Here is a 25,638-nt window from a genome sequence, read left to right as displayed (position 1 = left end):
AAATGAATGAACTATTCGGAAATACATAAAAATTTAAAAATATACCAATTTCTTGATCTAGGTGCTGGTTTCACAAATGTGTCAATTTGTGAAAATTCATTGATCAATACATATAATATACTCACTTCTAAATTCAATAAATGGTTAAAAAACAAGAATTTAAAAACATTTTTGTTATATTATTAGATATTATAGACTACATTTATTCTCCTTTTATAGTAAACAGGAATTTGCAACTTTAACTTGACTTTTCACAATCTGGGATTTATAGCAAAAGAAGTACCCAGATCAGAACTGTGAATATTAAAGTACAAGCATTTACAATGAAATACTATCTCATGATTAATTATAACAACAGCTATAGTACAGACGTATGTAAAAGAGGAATGTAAAAGAGGAACAAATAAAAAAGATCATGCTGCTTTAAAATGCATCTATTTTTCCAACTCTGAGAAACAATAAAAAATATACCCCCCAAACACCTTACTATTGCTTTGAAAAGGAATCTCACTTTCTAAGGTAAGAACAAACCTATTTACATAATTAACAATGTAACTGCCTTGACCCATTCAAATTTTTCAAACACCAACATTTTTAAATGACAATGCCTACAAATATAAAAGGAAAGAAAAAGGTAGACAGTTAAGTCTGCTATCTACCATCAGAAAATCACCTTTCTGATCCTTCTCTCCTCCCCTACCGCCCCTCCAGGCATTATAATTTACATTCACCACAGTGCTAGAAATTGTGTTCCCAGGCTCCACTAGTCAGGTAAAGAACTAAAGCCTATCACTTTCCCAACAATCCTCTAGTCATTCCATCGTCATTTACTTCTACATGGTAAGTAATTTATGAATTTGTAAAGATGGCTCAGATGTTTGACACAGAAAATGGAGAAGAGCTGCTTGATAGAAAAAAATTAAGTGTTTTTCTAAAGTTCATCTGTTTCTCTTTCTCACAATATTAGAGATCAGTGGAATGCTTGGATTATAACACTTGTTATGAGATAACTACGATAAAGAATTGCAACCAAGTTCACAAAGCTTTTTTACTTTTACACAATTACAAAGTATATACAAGTTTATACAAAGAATACACAAAAACCATTCACCACACTACAGAAGTGGCTGTCAAAGAAATCTTTGTCATGACATTTAATGCTATTTTTCTACAGAAAAAAAAAAATTGAAAACAGTCTGCAACTAGAACATCTTCTAAGATAGTAAAAATAACTAAAAGCAATTATGCATAGATTACAATCACTGGATGTTCTGTTAAAGTTTCCATGTCTTAATCTATCATATTGCACAAAGATATTTGTAAAATCATTAGGTTTCCACAGTCCTCTAATTATAAGAAAAAATTGTTTGTCTCTGAAACAATTCACCATAAATGAACCCTGTAAAAGAATAGAGCAGCTGTGCCTAAAGGCTGACTCAATTGTGATACACACCCAGCCTATTGGATTTAGAAGTTAGTCTACATTTTGCTTGTACAGCTACTTTGTTTTTGTTTTTCTCCAAGAAACATGACTATTTATAGTTCAGATCACTTGTCTGACAGGTGGCTTCAATCAATGTAATTAAGGTCTTCCCTCTTAGAAACTAATAAAGGAGCAAAGGGTACAAACACACTTTGGCTGCAGGACACTCAATTTGAGTACGGGTTAGAAATTTGAAAAATATGATATTATAATGTTATAATCTTTCCAGTTGTATTCTTTATTCCACCTCTTATCTCAATGGAATACTTCTATCATTGATTATTCACTATTTCTCACTGATCTCAGTCTCTTCTTTCATTAGTTCTTTTTCCTATCTTCAAAAAAAAAAATGCTTCTGCCCACTGTTTGTCATTTTGAAGTGGCATCATTCCTTTCTTTTACCAAATCTCTCTGAGAATCAAGTTAATTAATTCTTACCTCATCATCTCCCAAACTCCATCACAGGTTTAGGCCACCATCCCACTAATGTTCCCCTCATGTTTACTATTTGCCCAATGCAAGGGCTTTTTCTCAGCTTTTCAAACTCCCTGTCTTGTCCACTCCAATACTGTCCAATGCTAACCAAATGCCACCTTCTCTACGTTGGTTCCTATAATTACACTCTCTTGGTCCTCTTCATTTCTCACTGTTCCTGTGTCTTCTTTAAAGATTTGTATTTCCTCCTCCTGTTTCATTCCCTTTAACATTAACATTAACATAATCTGCCCTCAGATTTCCCTTTTGACTGTCTCCACAACTTTAACATATTCAATTTTAATCTTTAAATAGGCACTGCTTCAAATATTCAATTCTATACTTTATCTTCAACTAAAGCAACACATCTCAATCTATGTTTGGTGGTCTGTGTACCTCAAATTCAATGTGTCTTGTAGTTAAATTAATTCACCCTTTAAAAAAATTCCAAAATTTCCTTCTTCAGGCAACAGTAATATCTGAACTAGGAAATTAGGAAGTTATGTCTGGGTAGTCACCAAATATTATTGAGACAGCTTAGTATATGTATCTCAAGCACCTCTTATATGGACTATATCACAACTGCTCCAGTTTTTATACACTACTAAGTGCTTTGCAGATATTACTGTATTTAGCATTCTGTTTATGATTACTAATGTCAAAGTAAAATCATTTATATATATCAAGGAAGACAGAGCTCACCCAATATTCTCAAAACAAAAACATATCGACTAATCTGGAGTTCCATTTATGAATGGAAACATGATAAATTAAGCTTTTTCATGAGCCCTGGTCAATGATGATCTTAATCAGGCAAAAATAGCATAATACACAATTAATTTGTACAAGTGTAAACAGGTCCCCTAATTGCAAATTCACTATTTATTTTGTCTACATTTCACTAGAGCATCCATAAATAACTGCATTAATACCAACAATCAAAATCAAAAATTTACAAATGCTCTTTGAATTTAACCTTTAAAAGCTTTTAACTATTTAAAACCTACATAATGCGTTTCTTTGGCTATATGATGCATGAACAGGAAGTCTGAATATGGTCCAGTAACTGCCAATATTTTTATATTTATTTATGCATTCCAATAGTACTTTAGAGACATATTTGTTTTACATACTTCTACTGTAAAACCATGATCCTTCATCTGAAATCTTGGGGTTAGATAGGTTTAGGAATTCAAAATTTTTTATTTTAAAATGTAATATACCACAGATTTAACATCCCCAGTAGGGTTAGGAGCAGCTTTGCATATTCACATACCAATAATATTTTTAGGTGAAACATGTTAGTACACACATTGATACAATATGAAGTCTGGCAAGGTTTTCCTGAGTTTAGGTCAGATTAGGTTTTGTCAGGTCAAATTATTGATGGAAACAACTTTCATTTTCAAAATTCAGGTTTTCAAAGTTGTGGATAAGAGATTGAGGACCTGTACAATTAAAAAAAGAATTCCAGATCCTGTACTCTTTTCTATAAAATTGTCATTGAAAGCGTCACTTTTTCCATTCTCCCAATGACACAAAATATGTGACAATATTGAAGTATAAATGTAGATCTCCTTATTCAAGTCAAAGTTTAATAAACCATATCATTCCAAAAATAAGTGTTTGTCAGCACAGAGAATTTAACCTCCAACAAATATTTTTCTACCAATTCAAAACGAAAAAATTGTTTACAATAAAAATACTAGTGGAAAAAGGACTTCTAGCCTTCAGAGCAACCACCGGGCTACCAAAGTATACCTGTGAACTACCAACACGGGTACCACATGGGAGCATATCAGAAATGCAGAATTTTGGGCCTTCCCAATACCTACTGAATCTGACTCTTCATTAAAACAAGATCTTCAGGTGTTTCATTTGTACATTTATACAGAAGAAAGTTAACCTAACAGGCCTTACTGCTTTTTCTTACAAAGCCCTGCTTACAAGGCTGGCCTTTGGCTGGCATCTGAAAACAAATTTTGGGAGGGTTCTCACCACCCTAACTGGTAAAAGTGGCTCACTGGGCCTGAACTGATTATACACACAATATGGTTTATACTGAACACCTACCTGCTCTCCTTCTTTGAATCTGGAATTTTTGAGCCAGGCCTAGGCTGCCTACTTATCAAGTCATCAATAAAAACTCTGGGTGTGGCGTCTCTAATGAACTTCCCTGATGGACAATATCTCATGTGTTGTCACTGTTCATTGCTGGGGAGAATGCAGCGCGTCCTGTGTAACCCCACTGGGAGAAGAGAATAGAAGCTTATGCCTGATTTGCCCCAGATTTCACCTCATGCACTTTTTCTCTTTGATTTTGTTTTGTATCCTTTTGCCATAATGAGTCCTCCTATCAAATTATCGAACTTGGGGGTTGCCTTGGGGACCTCCAACAGCACTTTAATGTTTGAGAAGTACTGCTCTAGAGTTTAGCGCAGGACTTGAGGACTGGGCTAATCCTTGGTCCAGGGCAAGACAAGAAATCCATCACACATAAAGTCAGACCTTAGGAAAGAATACACCCTAGGAAAAAGTGTAAATTAGAAGAACACTCATCTAACAGAGGCACATAGCAAAGAAAAGCAGCTCTGGGTAAAGTTGAAAACAAAACAAATAAAAAGAAGACTTCTCTGAGACTTTGAAGCCATCGCATGTGGCTTTGGAACCTAGATGTAGGCTTTTGAATGAACGTGATAGTCCCAGGCAGCAAGCAGAAGCAAATTCAACCATCAACCCTCCACTCACCCAACTCACTCCCCAACCAGGTAAGCCACCCTTAGCTTAGGTAACCTATCAAAATTAGGTACACAAGCAAAAATCACACACGCAGAAGAAAACATGAAAATAAACCACTATAAACAGAAACAATAAACAAAACAATCTAAAATGACTTTAAATAATACAATTATCATATATATGTGTATATATATGTATACACATACATATATATACACACACACATATATATACATACACACAATAAAATAGCAATTATTGTTTTACTTTTCTAAAGTAGGAGGGTTAGCAAACTTGTTCCATAAAGGGTCAGACTGCAAATATTTTAGTCTTTGAAGGCCATACAATCTCTGTCGCAACTACCTAACTCAACAATTGTAGCACCAAAGCAGCCATAGACAATAATTAAATGAGCAGGGCTATGTCCCAATAAAACTATTTAGAAATGCAGCATTTGTAAGCCATATTTGCAAGATTTGCAAGCCATAACTTGTAAACCTCTGATATAAAGAAATGATTAAAAATACGATTCAAGAAAGCATTATTTTTAAAAAGTTCTAAGCATCTTGAAATAAACAGATTATGATTGAAATAAAAAAACCCAATGGAGGTATAAACAGAATAAACACAGCTGAAGAGAGAATTAATGAACTGATACATCTGAAGATATCATACAGAATGTGGCATCCAAGAGAAAAGGAAGTGAAATACATGCAAGACTTTAACAATCAAGAAAGATAATGAGAAAGTCTAACATGCGTTTAGTAAGAATTCCTAAAGAAAATAAGAGAAAATGAAGGATACAAGACTCAAAAAGTCAAAAACTGAGAATTTTTCATAATTGCTCAAGGACATGAAATGCTTAGAATCAGGATGTCCAATGAATCCCAAAGTATGGCAAATAACCATTTAAACACACTTTATTCAAAATGTTTAGGACCAAAGCAAAAAGAAATTGTTAATACAAACAAAAAAGACAGAGTGTCCAGAGAGAAAAGCAATGTGATGAACAGTTTACCTTTTTTTTAACATATATAAAATTAAATCAAACGTAAGTGAACCTTGTGTGAATCCTGACTCAAAATAATATATGTAAGACAATCAGGAAAATTTGAACACTAAATGAATATTAGATGAATATTAGAAGATATTGATGTTAATTTACTTAGTTGTATTAATGGCACTGCAGTTATATATTTCAAAAGTCCTTATCCTTAGAGATACATACTGATGTATTTACAAATGAAATAACATATGCCTGGGATCTGCTTTAAAATTATAAATGAGAGGAGGAGGAAAATATACAGATGAAATAAAACTACCCCATATGTTTATAATGGTTACAGTGGTGTGAAGAATATATGAGGATTCCTTATACTTTTTCTATACTTATGCATGTGTATTTTGAAATTTTCATAAAGTAATTTTAATATGTCTGATAATCTGAAGTGTTCACAAAAGTATGAATCAAGAGCAACTCTTACAAATTGCTACTGTAAGATATATGTGTGTGTATATAAATATATATAAAATTATATAAGCAGTAATTCTACACCAACTTATATAACCTAGAGAAATTTGAGTATGAGTACCAGGATATATGTATGAGATGAGGTAAAATCCATTGTTTATAGTAACAAGAAACTACAAACAACCCAAATGTCCATGATCAAAATAATGGATAAATAACTACCATTTATATTAATAATTATTATTTATATGCCCTCTGGGTTTTCATCTAAGTACTTGCCAGACACTGTGCTAGTGTCCTTAAACCAATTTTCTCATTTAACACTTACAACAACCTTGCAAGACGCACATTATATCCCTACTCACAAATAAGAAAACTTAGGCTCAGACAATTAAATAGCAAGTCAGATTATTTCCCTGCAAATTATGGAGCAAGAATTTGAATTTAGATCTTCCTTACTACAAACTAAGTTTTCATTTCACAGTAATAATTATGGCTGCATATTTTCAAAACAGGACTGATATACCAATTTTATAAAGCAAAATAGCTCCAATTTATATTTATATATCTTAATTTCACAGTATTACAAAAGTAAACGGTAGTTAATCCAGACCAGTACAAATTACTAATAAGGTCTGAAATAATATTGTTTCACATAATTTGTAATTCTTAATTTATGTATGCATGTGTGTGTTAACATACAATAAAACCAGTGGGGGGAGGAGGGAATATTCTGACTAATTTATCTCAAGTAATCTTCATATTGTCATAAGTCTCCTCAAAATACATTAACAGCTGATCTACCTTTTGTATAAAGGGGGCCCTCTTATTATTCTTTTTAAAGCCTCACTACATTAAGTGATCTCTATAAAGTTTCTGCCAACTCTAAACTCTAAGCGCTTATTCAGCTTTAGCTTTAAGGTTCCACACCAGTAACATTCAACTACATGACTTCATAACCCATGAAGTCCCTTCTTTACTGCAAAGCTTGGCTCAGTTCAGATCAAGTGATAAATATCAAAGAAATATTATCAGTTAAGGATCGCATGCATGCTACTTCTAGCAATTAAACTTACACAACGCATTAGAGTGTTCAATTCAGTGTTAAGATTACACCCAAATACTTTCATCCAAAATTAGTTTTTGAAGGCAGATCACTAGTCAAAAATTTTCATAATCTTTCTCTTATTTATTTTAGGCTATGACGATGCCTCTGGTGCACCTAACCATACTTTCTCTGGGAAATGCTAACAGTAAAAAACAATAATACAATTTAATAAACAGTTAATCCTCCTCCTCTTTTTGCTAAAAGGGCAAAACATCCCTCAATCAACAAACCCAAACCCAGACATTATACAATTATATTTGTTATGACGAAACAGGCCTAATGTCAACCCTAGTGCTGCTGGGAACACTACACTGAGGATTATGAAGCTTCAGTTTCTGTCACTCAAGGAAAAAAGTGTCACGATCCCTGAGCAACCTCCGCCACAGCACACACATCCATTTGCCAACCCGAAAGTATGATTTTACTTTACCAAAGGCACAAATATGCATATGCTATAACTTCCTCTAAAAATAATCAGGACCCAGAACATCAAGTAATACATAAAAATAAATATTTATTGTATTAAATAAATGTTTATCCACAGAATTAAAAAGCAAAATTAGGTAAAATTTAAAGGCTTTTAGCTTGAACAACCAGCTGAAAATATAGATGCTACAAGAGAACAGGTTACAGGGACCTCATTCACTTAAAAAAAAAAAGAGAGACATACAAACAATAATTTTAAAATATGCAAATGAATGTTGTGATATGAGGGAAGATTTTCCACCAAAACTTGCCTATTAGCCATTCTGCTTGTAACAGTGCATATTCAGAATAAAAAATTTAAAACATTAAAATTTAAAACATTAAAATTTAAAACATTCTATTTTCCCTACTTCTCTATACTTGCAGCGATAGGGTCAGTATCTAAATGAAAGCATCTAGCAGCAGCACCAGGAAAGTAAAATGAACAGAATCATTATTTTACAGAGGCTATATAAGGCTAATAACTCCCTGCTCGGCTTCTGCTTTGTCAGTCAACCTTAACTACTACCCATCCAGTGTACATTTTTTGAATGGCATGCAACTAACTGGAGCTTCTTTAAGAGCAAGGTCTGATTTATCTTATAACCTCAACCTTGAAATTTCAGAAAACTTAGCAGAATACACTGCCTATGGTAGACAATAATTAATGGAATGAATGAATACAGCAGTTCCACTAACAGTGACAAAGAATTGTCATTAAATAATGATAGCTCAGATATTATCTGGTAACTCAAATACTAAAATAATTAGGGTTAGACGTACACAGTTTACAAAGAAGTGACATTTAATACAGACATCATTTCTACAATGTTGGTTTTGCTGCTTTCTCCTCTTGACGATGACACTTAAATCTCATGTGATTCAAACTCGATATAAAGTGAAAGGATTAGTTCATTCACTTATTCAATTAACATGGATTTAGTGACATGTGCCATACAGAGCCCTCCAGGGGCTACAGTCCAATCTCCACAGAGCAGCCAGAGTGATCTCTCTAAATAAATCAGATAATGTCACTCTCCTGCTTAAAACCTTTTCACGGTTTCCCCTTTGAAAACATACCACAATCTCCAAGTTATTACTTGCCTACCTCTCTAGTCTCATATTCTCCACTCTCCCTCATGAAGCACTAGCCATACTGGTTCTTTCCTATCTCTGGGCCTCTGTACTATATGTTCTTTCTACTTGGAAGACTTTCCCCCACCTCTTCACTTGGTGCCTTCTGGCTAGTCCTGTTATCAACTAAAAATATCACTGCCTCAGGGAACGTTTCACTGACAATGTCCCCACCACCACTCAGCTCTCTTTCACATACCCAATTTTGTATTATTCAGAGAAGTTATTACTTAAAATTCTGTATTCCTGTGTTTATTGTCTGCATTCTCCCCGCTAGAATATAAACAATTCAAGGGCAGAGACTTAATTTTTTTCACCACTGAATCACCAGCAGAAGAATAACACCGAGACACATAGTAAAGGTCAATAAATATTTGTTAACTGTGAACAAATTATAGCAATATTATGATAAGAAAGGTAACATAATATACTATAGACGCTCAAAGAAGGAAGATGCTCAATGCTGCTGGGAAATTAAGATTGACTTTGTCAAAAACTTGTTGCTGGCTACAATGAAGAGAGCAGATCAGGAAAGGGCAGAACTAAAATAGGGAGAGTAGTTAAATGTAATGAAATGAGGGCCTGAATAAAGGCACGGCAACAGAAATGGAAAAAAACACACAGGCTTAATAGGCATTTCAGAGATACAATCATCATCTTCTGGGTTGTAGATTTGATGTGTAAAATAAGGACAAGGAATAAGGCTAGACTGTCTCCTGGGTGTCTGATTTGGCCCCATTAAAGTATTGCTCTTAACCCAGATGGGAAATATGGAAAGCTTTTTAGAATAAGGTAATTAGTAAGTTTGAAACAGAAAAGCTTGATATACATGAGTACATAGTTAAGATGTTGTTGAGTCAGCAGTGAAAAACTTGGTCTGGAGCCCTCAAGCTAAAACATAAATTTCATAGTCATTTATATACCTAATAAATACTTACCAAGCATAAGACAATCAATATGCTTGGTCTGTTCTAGGCACTGGGGATACAATGATAAACAAAACAAAGTGCTTGTCCTCATGAAACTAATATTCTAGGGAGACAAACAATCCTATTGTAATGGCAGTAGTGACAAGCGCCATGGAAGCAAGTACAACACAAGAGTAACGAAAAGTGATGGAGATGAGGCCACTTCAGAAAAGGCCTCACGGGCTGATATCTGAACAGAGAATTAAATCAAGTGAGGGAGCAAACCTGCAAATATTGGGGGAGAACAATCCAGACAGAATGCATTAGACGTACAAAGGCCCTGAAAAGAGAGTATGAGTACACGTGAATGGCAAAGAGGCTGTTCTGCCAGGTAAGTAGAGGAAGAAGAGAAGAGGCTATAAGAACAGCTGTAGAGGTAGCCAAGGACTACATTATAATGGCAGTCATCATCACAAATAATGGTAGTAATTATGTTGTCACACACATTCTAGTATTTAACACAATGCTGAGAATGTGGCTGGTGCTCAACTAATTTTTTTTTCCAAATTAATGAGTGAATTAATGAATTTATGAATTTATGAACTAATGAATTCCCATTATATTTGAGCCCAATTTATATTTGACATTTCCCAAACTCCAATTCATTCCCAAAGGACAAACCAAGTAGCAATTTAAAGGACTATATTATTATAAGCTTTAGCAATCTTCAGAAGCAGAATTTTTAAAGTGTTTTGAACAGTAACATTACCACTGGATCAATTACATGCCTTTCCAAGGGGACTGCTTAGAAGGTAACAGCATCTACTTTGAAGTGTATAAAACTTCTAGATTGTCTGCTGAAACACTTCATTTGATAAACCCTTCACATTTTATAATGTTTTAATAACTAAAATATCATTTCAGACCAAGTTCCGATCATGTTGGATAACCAACAGTTTACCACACTCCTTCAGCTCTACTCTAGTAAAAATAATGTACAACAGTTGGAAAAAAAGAAAAAAAAAGATGATATGCCGGTATGCACAAACAGTTGTAATATAATCCTGAAAAATGTGGATAAAAATGTATATTTACTACATTTTTTCATTCCTAATTAATAAAATCAAACAATCTCTCAAAATTTACCACTAAAAACAAGTATTCTTTTGGTTGCTAATAATCCATACTGAATTTAAATCTGCTCAGTGAAATAGTCTAGACTCAGAATCAGCAAGGATCTCCCAAGGTTATTAAATCTTCTCACCTTCAAAGAATTCCAAATTAATTGTTTTGCATACTTCCAAAGAGTAAATGCATACAAATTTAAAACATTTTGAGTATTTAAAATGAAATAGCAACATTTTTAAAATTATTAACATTTAGAAAATGAACTTCAGAAACTTCTTCACTTTCAGTATAGAAGAATATTTTTGTTTCACTTTCATATTCACTCTTTCTTTTGCATACTGAAATAAGTACAATGCTCTTTATTCTACTAATCTATGCTAAGCACATGTTGCCAAGTTGCTTTCAAGTAAGTAATCAATTTCCTACATAACACTCAGTTCTAATTTCTTGGGGACAAGCACCAAGAAATGGGCAATGAAATCTTGTTCTATCAAAGGATCACCAACTCTCAGGGGGGAAAAAACTAAAATTCAATGAATGATTAAGTTAAAAAAAACACAAAACCTTTAACAATGACATTTTAAGTCCAATAACATAAAACACGATCACGTACAGCAAAAGAAAAATGTACATTTCTATAGCATGTCCTATTGTTGAGATCTTAAGAATCAAACATTTAAACATGTATGATTTTTGAAGAAGCATCTCTATTTTGTACTTTTAACAACTTTTCAACTTTGACGTATATTTAAAACTACATGTTGTAAATTTAGCATAGTAACACATATTGATATTACCACATAAGCATATTATTGTCCACATGAGCATATTATTGAAGAGAGGACCTGTTTCCCGAAAATAAGACCTAGCCGGACAATGAGCTCTAATGTGTCTTTTGGAGCAAAAATTAATATAAGACCTGGTCTTATTTTACTATAATAAAGACCGGGTATATAATATACTATAATATAATGTAATGTAATGTAATGTAATATAATGTAACATAATATATTACAATATAATACCTTGTCTTAATTTTTGTCCAAAAGACACATTAGAGCTGATTGTCTGGTAGGTCTTATTTTCGGGGAAACACGGTAACGTTTATCATCCTCCCTTTTTCTCTATAGAAATTCTATCCTGGGGCCCGCCCGGTGGTGCAGGCGGTTGGAGCTCCGTGCTCCTAATGCCAAAGGCTGCCAGTTTGATATCCATATGGGCCAGTGGGCTCTCAACCACAAGGTTGCGGGTTCGACTCAACTCCCACAAGGGATGGTGGGCTGCGCCCCCTGCAAATAGCCAACGGCAACTGGACCTGGAGCTGAGCTGCGCCTCCACACCTAGACAGGACAACAACTTGAAACTGAATGGCACCTTCCACAATAAGATTGAAAGGACAACAACTTGACTTGGAAAAAGTCCTAGAAGTACACACTGTCCCCCAATAAAGTCCTGTTCTCCCTCCCCAATAACTAACTAACCAACTAAATAAATAATAAAATAAAATAAACTACTCTTTAAAAAATATGTGTATTAAAAAAAGAAATTCTATACCAATTTTGGTATCCTTCCAGCAATTTAATTAGGTTAATAAAAACTTTTATTGGATTGGACATCTAATTTTTCAAACTCTCTAACTGTAGCTTTGAACTCTTTATGGTGACCTGATTATGTTTCCTTTCCGTTAGACTCATTAGGAAAAAAATTAAAGAAAAGAAATTACCTATCTAGATGTGATAACTGGCTAAAACCTATTAAAAGGTCAAGCTGAAGAGGAAAATGATAGATATTCAGAAAATGATTTAAAAATTTTAAAGAAAGCTGGAATTAGTGTAATTCCACTCTATCCACTCATACAAATCTACTGCCCATCCAAAGGGAAAGAATTCTTCCACATCATGACACACCTGACACACAGAAGCAGACTTGGATTAAAGTAACTTTAATTCTACATACAACACGGTGATACACCATAACATTGGGTGTATAAAGTCAGATACAAAAGAATATATACTGTATGAGTACATTATATAAAGTTCAAAAACAGGCAAAACTAATCTACCATGTCAGAAGTCAGAGTAGTGGTGTCCTTGGGAGGGGAAGTAGTACCTGGAAAGACAGAATGGGAGCTCCTAGGGTATTGCAATATTCTAATTTGTGATCTGAGTTCTGATTATCCATGTATTCAGTTTGTCAAAATTCACAGAACTGTATAATTATGACAAGCATTTTTTGGATCTAAGTTTTCTTCCAAAACATTTTAAAAATAATATGCACTGCTTTCTCACTGTATTATGTATTTTAACATGTAAAAAGAGAAGAAGGTCTGACGTCCCCACATAGTTTTCAAGGGCCTCAATAACTTATCCCAACCCTACAAATCCAACATAAATACTACAATTCTACATCCTTATTACTCCTCTCTCAGTAAAATATTTCATGCCTTTATTCATGCCCCATTCCCCTTGATTGAACCACATACTAATCAAAGTTGAAATAATGCCTCACTTGCATTTATTTTTTCTAGCTCTCCCTTCTCTCATCTCCTTTGCTTTAACTGACCCACATAAAGAGACCCTAGTATCTACTTATATTTGTCTATGTGCCAAAACTGTGGTAAATATTTTACAAACATTTCATTCACTCCTCAAATTAAGTGTTATCTCCAATAGAGATGTGAAAACATGCTCAGAAAACGGAACTTGTCCCAAGTCAAAAACTTGTAAGAGGCAGGGTCAAGATTCAAATCCAGATTTTTCTGGCTCCAAAGCCCTTGTTCTTAGCTCCAGTGCTAAACTGTCTCTGTATCATGCAATTAGTATGTTATTAAATATTAGTCATGTTATATTACCTATTTTATATAATTCTACTATTCAGATTGTGTACAAATACACCAACTTACCAAGTCGTATCTCATCTACCTTGAAATTACCTATTTGGAAAACAGTGAGGATGCAAAAATAAGCACTTCAAAAAATGACAATAAAAATTAAAATTATGCATCATCACCAATTTATTCACTACAGGTCATATATATTATTGACATAAAGCCACCTTAATTCCTTATAATGAAACCCATTCACCTTTATTTTCTGCATATATTAACAAGTCATTATACAGTTTTCATTTTCTAGCACAATAAAAGTAAAAAATAATTAAAAGATTACTAAATATAGGAACAATAATTGCTATATGAAGTGATAGCTGAGAAACAACACATAAGATTAAAAAGAGCAGTCCAATGTTACATAGGATAGTAATAAACACAATAATCGGTATCATGACCCTAACCAAAAAGTTAAAATATAATTGATACGTTCTTCAGAAAGGAGAGAAATATATCATAGTTCTAGAAATAATTTTATCCCAAATGTTTACAATGTACATTTCAGAGCTCAGCCAGTAGGTAACTTGCTCCTTGAGGGCTCCAAATCAACAAACAGTCCAACAATATATACAATACTCATTAGTTATTACTTATTCCAGCAATATGACTTATCTACTATTGTACTTGTTTTCAGAAAGATTGTAAAGGATTGAAAGCAGAGGTTTTAAAATAAAAAGCAATGATGAGATCTGAATCCTCCCTCTCTCTTACCGCCAATATGACCTTGGGCTAGTTAGGCAGCCTCTGGGCCCTACCTTCCTCATCAGTTATACAGGGATATTAATAAATATTTCCTAGGTATGTAAGAAGATTCAATTAGGTAATTTAAGTAATGTTTTTTAACACAGTCCCTAATTAACCTAATATATAATAAGGTTCAAAACATGGTAGCTGCTGGAATTTTTTGTAATCAAAGACCATGTCTTGGGGTGGCCATTTGCTCAGTTGGTTGGAGTGTGGTGCTAGGAGCACCAAAGCTGCCGGTTTGATCCCCACATGTACTACTGTGAGCTGTGCCCTTCTTTAAAAAAAAAAAAAAAATACTATGTCTTAAACATCTAGCAACCAGAACAACGCTGGACACAGTAGTGGTACTCAGTAATTACTTGGTGACTAGCCTGTGGAAGGAGAGGAAAAGAGTAAGAGTTTCTAACAGCATAATGGCAGTGCACAATCTGAGTACACCTACTACTTTTTATTTGTAAATAATTATAAAAGAATAAAAGACCTATTTCTAAAAAGAACTAGGACTTATTACTAAAAAAGTATTATTTTATTAAATTTTTGGTTAATTTAAGAATTTTATTAACAAACAGCTGTTCAACAAAGGAACAAACTGCTCTGAATAAGCTACCTACCAGTGGAAGGTTTGATGGATGACATTTGTCAGATACTATAGAGAACATTTATTTTGAATGAGAGTGCTAATAAAATAATTTCTGAAGTAGCTTCTAAATATGCTTAAAAATGACCTAATACTTATATACACACATATCTCCCCCTAATCCACTCATATTCAAGTACCCCAGATAAATATTTAGTGGCAACATAATTATGTATTTTAAAAATAACTACACTTTTTCTGTGATACCTTTACAATATATAAATAATTATTGATGTACGTGAAAAAATATTCCTAGGACTCAAAAGTAAAGTCTAAACTTTTTAAATAAAACAAAACAACTATTAGAAGAAACAATAAGATAGTAAAAGGCAACCTCAACAGTTTATCCAAATATCTTAATCTTCTCTTTTTCATTTCCTTTTAAAAATAACTAGCATCTTTTAAAATGTCTTCCATTTTGGTAAGTAAAAACAATAACATATATTTATGTATTCAAAACAATGTTGTAAAATGAATACACAATGGTAAATTCTCCCTTAACAAAGGAGAAAAAGGCTACTTTAAGGTTCTTATTAAAATATATAAAGTGATTTAAATATTTTAAGACTATGCTAATCTAAAATTTAACTCATTCAACTTATAAAATCTCATGTTAAAAATTCTTATATGACATATGAAATCTCATGACATAAAAATTAATACAACCTGCTTTGTACCAAGTTATGCCATTCAAAGATAACACTAGAAATTATAACCTAAGTAATAAAACCACAAGTCATTCTAGATAAACAAGGTAGGAACTATCCATTTGTATTTGAATATTCCATTATCATGGTTTTATACTAATACCACGTGTGACAGATAGCATTGAAAACTTATCTACAACACATGTGCTAAATAATACATTCCATAATATTCCACTTGACACCTGGTCACACACACAGAAATTGCCACGTAGCTAAACGTTCCAGTTCACAGCTCACCTATCTCCAACCACTGTAGTCTTCTCACTCTTTCTGCAACTCCAACCCCCTCAGTTTTCCTTTTTTTCTTTTTTTTTCCTTGGGGGTAGAGGGTGGTGGTGATAGTGGAGTGGTTAAGGTTAGGGAGTATTATAAGTATTACAGGAATTATGAGTAGAAAAAACTAGGGCAATTAAAAGCTTTAGTATATGAAGGATGAACATTAAGCAAGGAAATAATTAGCAATACTATTTTAAGATGGGATTTCTCAAAGTACGAAACTACTGATAAAAATATGTATGTGCACACAGCTAAAAACAGTTAAATACACTTTCATCTGGCAAGCTGTTGCTTCTTCGTCACTAAAAGTAAATTACTTGGCAATCTTCTTTGTTTACAGCTTCTGTGTCTCTTTACTCTTTATATAAGAAACACATGAAACTACACTGGATTGTGAACAAAATTACTAAAATTCCTGCAAGTGGCAGCTCAACTCTCATTTTGCTGCTTTAATAGAGCAATAATTTCCCCAAACACTGTTAATCCTTTATCCAAAAACCTGGAGCCCTGGGTAGGGTATCTAGCTTTGGCAATGAAACAGTCCATGTTTTTCAGGATAATCTTAATTTCAAATATTTCATATCACTGTCAGGCCACACGTTTGATTTTAGACATCAGAAAATACAGTCATTTTAGTGTTAAAAGTAACAAAAACATTAACCAATCCCATTTATACTCTCTATTTCCAAACTGCATACTATTAGAAAAAATAAGTTTGATAACAAACTTACAGAGCCCTTTGAACATGCGGTATTAATGAAGGGCAGAGGAGACACATAACTATAAAACAATGGAAGAAAATCATTTATGCTTGGGTTTGGAACGCAGCCAAGCATTTATGTACTCATAATCAGAAGCACACAATTACTTCCAAATATGTCTAAAATCTCTCAGTCCAGTCCAGCATTGCCTTCAGAGGTCAGAAGAACCCTACCTTGAAATATAATCAATCCTCAGTAGTTAAGAGATTACAAAACACATCACCAACTTTTCCCTAACATTTTCTTCAAAAACTGAATATGCCAGGAATATGTTAGTTCACAAAAATAAGTTGTTATTTTTTTAAAACACTGATCCAGAGCTCTATTCAAGTGCTACCTTAAGTGAAAATCTTACAGGTGTCAGCACTTCTATGAGGTCTTCCCTCTAGGTCATTCCGTACCTATCTTGCATTTTTTCCTGAATTCCTCCAGCTTTTGATTCCTTCTTAAAGATAATTGGCAGGGGCTTCAAATAGTACTGTTTTATACTACGTCCTAATACAGGCATATCCCAACTACAGTATAAATTCCTTGAAGCCAAGAATTATGCCTTCCTGATTTATAATAACACTTACCAACCTGATTATATAATATAGTCATCAAAAATATTCTGACATTAGCAAACCACTACAAATCCACATTCTTAAACATATTGGGGTACAAAATGGTAAAATAACTAAAGGAGTCAGATTCTTTTAAATCTTTGTAATTAAGGTTAGAACTCTTCTGTATTTCTTACTAGACTCAGTTGACTCCTTACACAGAATATGTCTGAAGCCTCAGTATACCCTCAATTTTATTATAGTTTATATAAAAGTCATCATTACCAGGTACACCGTTCAGTTTATGCAATCTGTTAGGTTACATGGCTATTTAAGAAGAATTTTAAGAATGTATTTAGGTTTAGGTTCTCTTTCAATCCCTATGATTTTGGACATATGAATTTTATATTTAGCTGGTTTTACAGAATTATTTTCAATTTAGTTTGGTATCTGTATAATTTTGTAAATACATTCATCATAGAGATACAATTTTAAAGTAGCTATTCAGCTTTAACCTAGCTAGCCACACTAACAAAATAATCACAGGTAATACAAAACAATGGATGATCCAAAAAGCACAGTCAACTCTCAATTATTCATACATGTGTTACCTAATAAATGAAGTGAACCTGTTTACTTCCACTATTTTATAGTATTTGCTTAGTAAATAAAAAATGATGCTAATAATTCAAATACAAAATTTCAGATACATCAATTTATTGTAGGGGAGGAAAGAATATAAAATCTTCCCAAGGCCCATATAAATAATGCTATTTAGATTATATATTTAGCACTCTTCCACCATTATTCACCTTTTTATTAAGTACAGGTAACTGAGAGTGGACTGTATTTAGCGTGGTGACCGAGGTACAGATACACAGGCATGCAAACCATTCACGCACCCCACTGTGCTTTTCACAGCCCTATTTTCAGTAGCCTGAGACCTGGGAGGGGGGCAGGCAGCAAGTCACTGCAGATGATCACTTAAAAGGAAATTGAGAGTTGACTATAATTTACATTTAAAGTGCTATGAAACACCATCACTCCTACATGTATTCATTACTGTTTATGGGAATACTTCTCACAGTGATTTAACTAGGCTATAAATGCTTTCTCTTTAACCTTTCAATATCCCAGAAACAAGGTGATATCTGAGAATCACAAAGACAGAAAGCGAAAGTGCTACAAATGTAATGCAGCATGCATTTTAGGACATGAAATCCAGAGAGGTTAAACAGCAACTCCAAATCATCCTCAGATTAAAGGAAGGGCAGAACAGTTCTCCAGACTCCAATTCAATGCTACAGTCTCACAATGTCTTCAACCCAAAACTGTCCTCATGGCTTCAGAGATCACAATCTTACTAATTTTCTTCTCTTCTGTTGGCCCCGTTTTTCATACTGATTCCTCCCCTACGATATACACTCTCATCAGTTTATCCTCCAACACTCATATCATCAGCTGATTTCTCCATTTACATTCTTCCCTCTCTCGATGCCCTATGCAGAAAACAATCAGATTACAAGTTCACAACTACTAAAACTTCCATTACAGTATTTGCTGCTACCTCTTAAACATCTCTGACAGAGTCAATCGACTTAAACGCAAAATGCAGAGCTCATTATCATCCCTTCCAAAATGATTTCTCCAGTTCATGGCACCATCAAGAATGCAAACTTAAAATGCTCTTTTACTTCTGCTCTCCTAGATCCAGTTCTGTACTATTCTTTTTCCAGTCTCTTTCTCCAGTTTTTTCATGTTAAATACATCAGTTATTATACGGTAGGTAATGGGGAAGAAGCTAAAGATCCAGTGAAGGAAAAAGAACTGAACAAAAAACTTTAAATACATGATATTTAGAAAGAAATAGAGATGTGGAAAAGTAAAGGAGGAAGCAATGAGATGACTAGGAAGACTTTCCAGAAGTGGCATGTAACCTAGACCTTAAACGAGAATTTCCATAAGTAGTAATGCACATGGAACTCTAGGCAGAGGAAAAAACCCATGAAAGGTCAAGTAAATAGAAACTACATGCCATGTGCAAGGAATAACAATCACCTTTAACTAAAGCAAAGATTCTCAAGCAGGGCCATAACACAATCTCCAAGGGGAGAGATCAGGAAAGGGGAGGTGGTTCTTTAAGCTAGCACTCTCCCCAATCCCTCTGAGAAGTACTGTGTGTAAAGAAGGGATGGAATGTGTTACATAAGTGAACTATGCAGAGAAACAGATAAAATGAGAATAGCATGATTAATATAGTACAGAAGAAAATTCTGAAATAAATCATAAAAGGCCTTCAATGCCAAGCTAAGGAATTTGGACTTTATTCAGTGAGCAAAAATGAGCCAGTACAGCATGAGTGTGAGACTGTATGTGTGTTTTGTTTTTTTTATTTAGGGGAATGACAAGATCAGCTCTAGATTTCAGGGACATAATCTTGGCAATCGTACAGCAGAGGGATTGAAAACAGGTGAGAGAAAAGATTTTACGATCATCCTAATGAGATAATGAGGATGTGAACTAGAGCAAACAATGAGAGTAAGAGAGATTGGATTCAGTAGGTACTTCAGAGGCAAATTGGAGGAACTTGGCCACTGAACAAAGAGGATGAGCAGCAGGTCTCTAGCTTGAATAACAGCGGGTGGTGGTGGTACCTAGGAAGTGAGAACCAGGTATGCTGCGGGTGCAACACTTTACACATCACCACTTTGACATGATTACCAGACACAGATGCTAACATGTTCTGTAAGCGTAGAAGGAAACGTCTAAATAAAATTAATTGCCATAACCATCTCAATTCACGGATCTGTGAGGCCAAGAGTGAAAAGGCTGTTCAGGGACACAGCACCAGAAGTAGAGAGGAAAAGAAGACAAAAACAGAACCTCAGAGCTCATTGCTTAAGGAGCTGGTAAACCAGCCAGTAAGAAAATCAGCAGCAGGAGAAGTAAAGAACCAGGAGACTATTTCACAGAAGTCAAATGAGGAAAAAGTTGCAAGAATAGCAATAGTAGCAGCCACAGTGCACAAGCTGCAGTTATTCACTCGCTAGCCCTGTGACCCTGGCAGAATTACTTACCTTCCATGTTCAGTCCCTTAGAATTTCAAAGCCTATATCCTCAACTATAAAATAGGGATAAGAGTACCTCAAAGAGCAGCTGAAGATTAAGTGAGAAAATATATTTCAGTGCCTAGAACAAAACTATTAATACTACTACTAATAGAATGAGGACTTAAAAATGCCAATTAATTTTGCAGCGTTCTTTAAGAAACTATTTTCAGTACGGGGAAGAGTTGTGCTTGCAAGGCTACGAGTATAGTGCTTAAGGAAGAAAGCAGTGGAGTGAAGATGAACTATTCTGTCTGTAGAGCCTATAGAAAAATAAGGATTTTATAATCCGTGTCTTTATCTTTCCACATCTCCCACTATCATCCCATGCCTAGTATAGTATCTGACCCATATGGATACAACATATGTTGCTGAACATGAGAAAAGTGAGCCAATAGGAAAGAAGACATGAAGAAGCAAGCAATATTTGTTTCTACAAAGAACTTTAGAGGATAAGTATTAGGAGCATAAAATTCCTTTTCAGCTTAGTCTTGGAAAGGATCAGAGATTCTTATTGTCTAACTCAGGGAAACAGAAACTATGTATGGGTAAAATACAAAGGGAAGAAGACAAGCAAATTCACAATGGACAGCTTCTACCTTCTTAAGAAAGAAAATAAAATTCCTTGCAGAGTAGGATTCCCAAGTCAGTATGGAATCTGCAGAAAAAATTAGGTGCTTCCTCCATTCTGATATTCAACTTCATTTGTGCTCCCTACATCCTAGCCTAGTTCCCCATCATCTCTTAGATTATATCAGTAGCCTCCTAGGCAGCTCCTCTTCTTGCTGACTTTACCTCTCCACCTTTCCCAAGATGTGGTATATTCTCTTGAGCCGACGTTTCCTTCTACTATGACCATGATTATTCTTATGAGAAGTCAACCCCTCTGTAAAGCCTTCTCTGATCCTCTACCCACCAGTGAATCCTTCTCTCCTCAGGGCTACTTCTGTTCCTTGCACACTTTGATTACTCAATTTATTGTTCCATATTGCAATCACTTCTTTATGTCTGTTCCAGTAAACTTCTAAAATGGGAGTAACATCTTCCTCATCTTTATTCCTCCAGCACTCAATTCAGCATCTAGTATATAACAAGCATTCAGTCAATGTTTGTTTTATCTAACTGAAGTGAGCAATTAAACAGCATTAGTTAATACCCTAACTAGAAGAAATCTGAAAACAAAAAGTTAGTGTTCAAGTCATTATTCAAAAAAACCTTCCGACTTTTCTATTAAACATCAACTAAGACAATCACTATTCTTAGTTTTACTAACGGAAAAAAATATGTAACTCAAGACTTTTAAATAAATTATATTCTAATAGTTACATCTGAATATAAGTGTGTAATGTCCTCAGAATTAACTTTGAATACAATAATTAAATTATACTAGGAAGGGCTTGCACAGGAAAAATCCTATGTCTTTTCAAGTTATTCTGTACCAGGAAGAGAAGCACAACTGGATTGATAAAAAATAGACTATCCTTGCAGTAGAAGCGGTTAAGGGAAGCATTTGGATTTCGAAACAGATTTTGGACTGCAAAACAGAGAATGTATTTAATGTCGATAGCAAGTATCAGGGACTTTCACAAATTAAACAGAGTTGTCAAAACAAAACCGAAAGCAACAATTACCAATAAGTGGACTACAACATCTACTGCAATGAAATTTCTAAACTAGATCAAAATTAATCCATCAACAATTTTTAATTGAAGCACACTATGAATGAACACAGCGCTAACACCACTACCAAAACCAAAGAACCTTAAAACTCTCCTGGGCCTCAAGACACTTGCAAGGCCAGCCAAGTTATTATTACTAGGAACTTTTCTGGAGTCAGGGAGAAAAATTCTAAGGTTCTATAAAATAAAATACCACCTTTTATCTTATGTTCACTAATACATTGCTCTTTGCTGAGACCTAATTTACTGCTAATCTCCCATTACTTTTTTACAATTGCTATATTCAAGAACTCTCCTTCCAACAAACGATATCCAATTTAATAGTATGTCTCAAAAAAATGAAAACTTTCATACCATAATTCTTTATTACCAAGTGTATAATATTCAAAAAAATCATTTGAAATATTTTAAATGTGGTATAAATTATTTTGATTTCATAGTGTAGGAAAGCAGCTAGCATTTTATTAACGTCACTCACAGAGTATCAGGTCCTATGCTGAGTACTTCCATTAAGCACTAGCTCACTTACTTTTCACATTCTTAATAACTTTTTGAAGTTCGTTCTTGTTCTCTCTACCCCCCCCCCCCTCTTTTTGAGATGAAGAAACCAAGAATTAAGCAAGGTCAAATAACTTGCCCCAAATCACCTATTAAGCATCACAGCCGAATTACAACCCAGAACTATTTGACTTTACAATTTGTTCTTTTCCTAAAGGAATTACAATGACCATGACCTCCATTTTATAATGAACTTTGCTAGATACCTACACAATGAATTTCTCAAAGGTTAAATTTAAAAAAAAAATAGGATGAGAGCAAACATTGCCTTACCATTAAAAAATATATATTATTTTTGGTTACCTAAACTTTATCTAAAACATACTGTAATCCAATCCACAAACAGCTGCCCTTCAGCTGCAACCCAGACTGCCCCACAGTTCTCAAATTATTACTAAAGTTTAATTCCTCATGAACTTTTCTTCATGTTAGATCCACAAGCCTTCTTTTAACAATGAAATGTTTGTCAGAATAGCAATTTCTTAAACAATAGCATCACTATATAATGAATCTAACTCATATTACTTTATTTCTAAACTTCCTTAGCATTTAGGAATACAGTTCTCATATGACCTCTCACTCTTAGTTGTATATTGTTTTTGCAATCAGTTTCAATTGGTTGTGTGAATTTCATTCCAAACTGAAGTATATTTTGTCAGAGAAAGTAGAAATACCATTTTCTGCACTTTTTGTATTGCCTAAAAATGCCTATGGACATAGATAGGTGTTTACTAAATGCTCAGGGAATATTCCATTTTAAATAGTAAACATACAGAGTTATCTGTGTACTTGAGGAAAACTGGAGTAAACCAAAGGCATCACATCCAATTTGTACTGTACACAGCTCTTTCACAATCCAAAATGTTGACATCAACAAACTGTAACTTATTTCTAGCACCACATCCAAGCAGGTCTCTAATGCAGAAATTAGACTCAAGATCTATCTAATAAATGCTCTTTCACTTTCATCTAAAATATATATTCTCATATAGAAATTAAATCACTAATAAACTACATTTGTTACAGAACTCAAATGCTAATTTTGGGCCTTGTGGGAATTCTGTTAGGAAATGTACTAGAAAATCTTTTCCCATATATTAACTGACATATTTCATGCACATTTTATGTTCGTAACATGTGTTATATATAGTCAAGTTTCCAAACTATTGCATAAAAATCAAAAGCTTTACGTCTTTCTACACTAATATTCAAACCCTATCTGCTGAAAAAAAAGATCCAATTTATAGCATTAATTATCTAATTCGTTGCCATTTCTATACGTAAGCCTTATATTTTAGAAATTCTTCTGCCAGTAAAAGGACCTACTTCGCCCAAAACTAAGGCCCTGAACTTTCAGAATAAACAACTGTTACAAAAATGTACTCTGGTAGCTAAAGGAAAACTAGCCTTTTAGTTTATTAAATAGCAATTTTACATTATGATATACAAATTAGAGAACGCGCCGCTACGGTTTAAACACAGAGATGAGCCTCAACAATGAGCCTGCATCTAACACTGTAGACCGATAGTAGTCGATATGTCAAATACAACATAGGTTAAAAAATGTTTTTAAATGTTACAGAGAATATTTACCACCACTTTTTTTTTAAACTGCCTAATGTGTGTTTCGAGTCTCAGAAAGGAAACTGATTCTGTACAGCTGAACCAGGTTACAGTCTGGGCTAAGGCGGGTGTGAAACACGGCTTCTTCGGAATCGGCGGACCAAACCCTGTTTACCGTGGAAGAGAAAAGAAAAACCCTGTACACAACTCCGAAATCTTCCGCGAGACATCGGGGAATAAACTCCAGTACGAGGACTGAGAAGATAACACTGGCCAGGGGCCGGATTAGAAATTTAAAAACATCAGCGGGAGTCACCCGTGGTCGAAGGTGTAAACAAACGGAGCGCCAGCGCGGAAGGTAAACAATGAACCTGCGGCGAGGGCGAGGGCGAGGGCGAGGGGGCGGTCTTCGCCAACTCCCAGCGCAGCCGCCGGCCGGGAAGCAGCAGGGAAACACAGCGTCGAGCAGACCCCGAGCACTGCTCGCCCGCTCCGGGTCTCCCTGCCGAGTTACCCGTGCTCCGGGTCCCCCAGGGCGGGGGGCAAGGGGGCAGCACTTCACGCAGTCGGCGAGCGCCGAGCAGGTCCGGCTTCTGCCCCGGGGGACGGGGCCGGCAGGATGTGGTCGCTCTTCCCCCCGACATCCTCCACCTCCCTGCGGCCGCCCCCAGGATTTGGCTGCACGAGCTCCGGGACCGGAGTAAAGCGTTTCCTCGGGGGGCCAGGGAACCCGGAGGGTCCCGCTCGGTGTTCCCCGGCCCCCGCAGCGCCCCGAGGCCCGGAGAAGAGGTCCGGGCGAGGGAAGCGGGCGCTGGGAAGGGGGATGGGTCCCGGGAGGCGGCCGCGGGCTAGGGCTCCGGCTCCCGCACCCCCACCGGTCCCGCGCGCAGCCCGCCCCCGGCCGCGGCCCCCGGCCCCCGCTCCTTCCCGGCAGCGCGCCCTCGCCGGGGCCCGCGGCGCCCCGCGTTACCTCGGGTCAGGTCCAGCGGGACGTTCTCCTCGCCGCTGTCATTCCGCCCTGCGCGAGATAGACACACAGACCCAATTAGGATGGGAGGGCAGGCCAGCGGCGGCAGACCTGGCTCCGGCCAGAGCCCCGCTTGCTCCCTCCGCCCAGGGCCAGGGGGAGGCACGCGCCAGGGGCGGCGGGCGCCGAGCAGCGGGGATGAGGGCTGCAGCGAGCTTACCTCGTATTCGGAGGTTCTTCAGCGAGCGGCCGCGGCCGATCGCCGCCATATTGACGGGTTTCAGTCACAACACCGGA

General features: G+C 35.6%; 1 protein-coding gene across 3 annotated transcripts in view; it reads right to left on the bottom strand.

The window, feature by feature from the left end:
* RICTOR (RPTOR independent companion of MTOR complex 2) overlaps positions 1–25,638 on the bottom strand; it is a 102,745-nt gene extending 77,107 nt beyond the window's left edge. For all 3 annotated transcript variants that reach the window (XM_081052972.1, XM_081052969.1, XM_081052970.1), the window contains exons 1-2: positions 25,562–25,638; positions 25,345–25,392 (exon numbers count right to left, since the gene is read on the bottom strand). In XM_081052972.1, coding sequence (XP_080909098.1) covers positions 25,345–25,392; positions 25,562–25,610 — 97 coding nt within the window. In that variant the 5' untranslated portion in view covers positions 25,611–25,638. The remainder of the gene's footprint in view (positions 1–25,344; positions 25,393–25,561) is intronic.

This window comes from Rhinolophus hipposideros, assembly GCF_964194185.1.
Source record: "Rhinolophus hipposideros genome assembly, chromosome: 7".
NCBI lineage: Eukaryota > Metazoa > Chordata > Mammalia > Chiroptera > Rhinolophidae > Rhinolophus > Rhinolophus hipposideros.
This window is presented reverse-complemented; position numbering and strand designations above follow the sequence as displayed.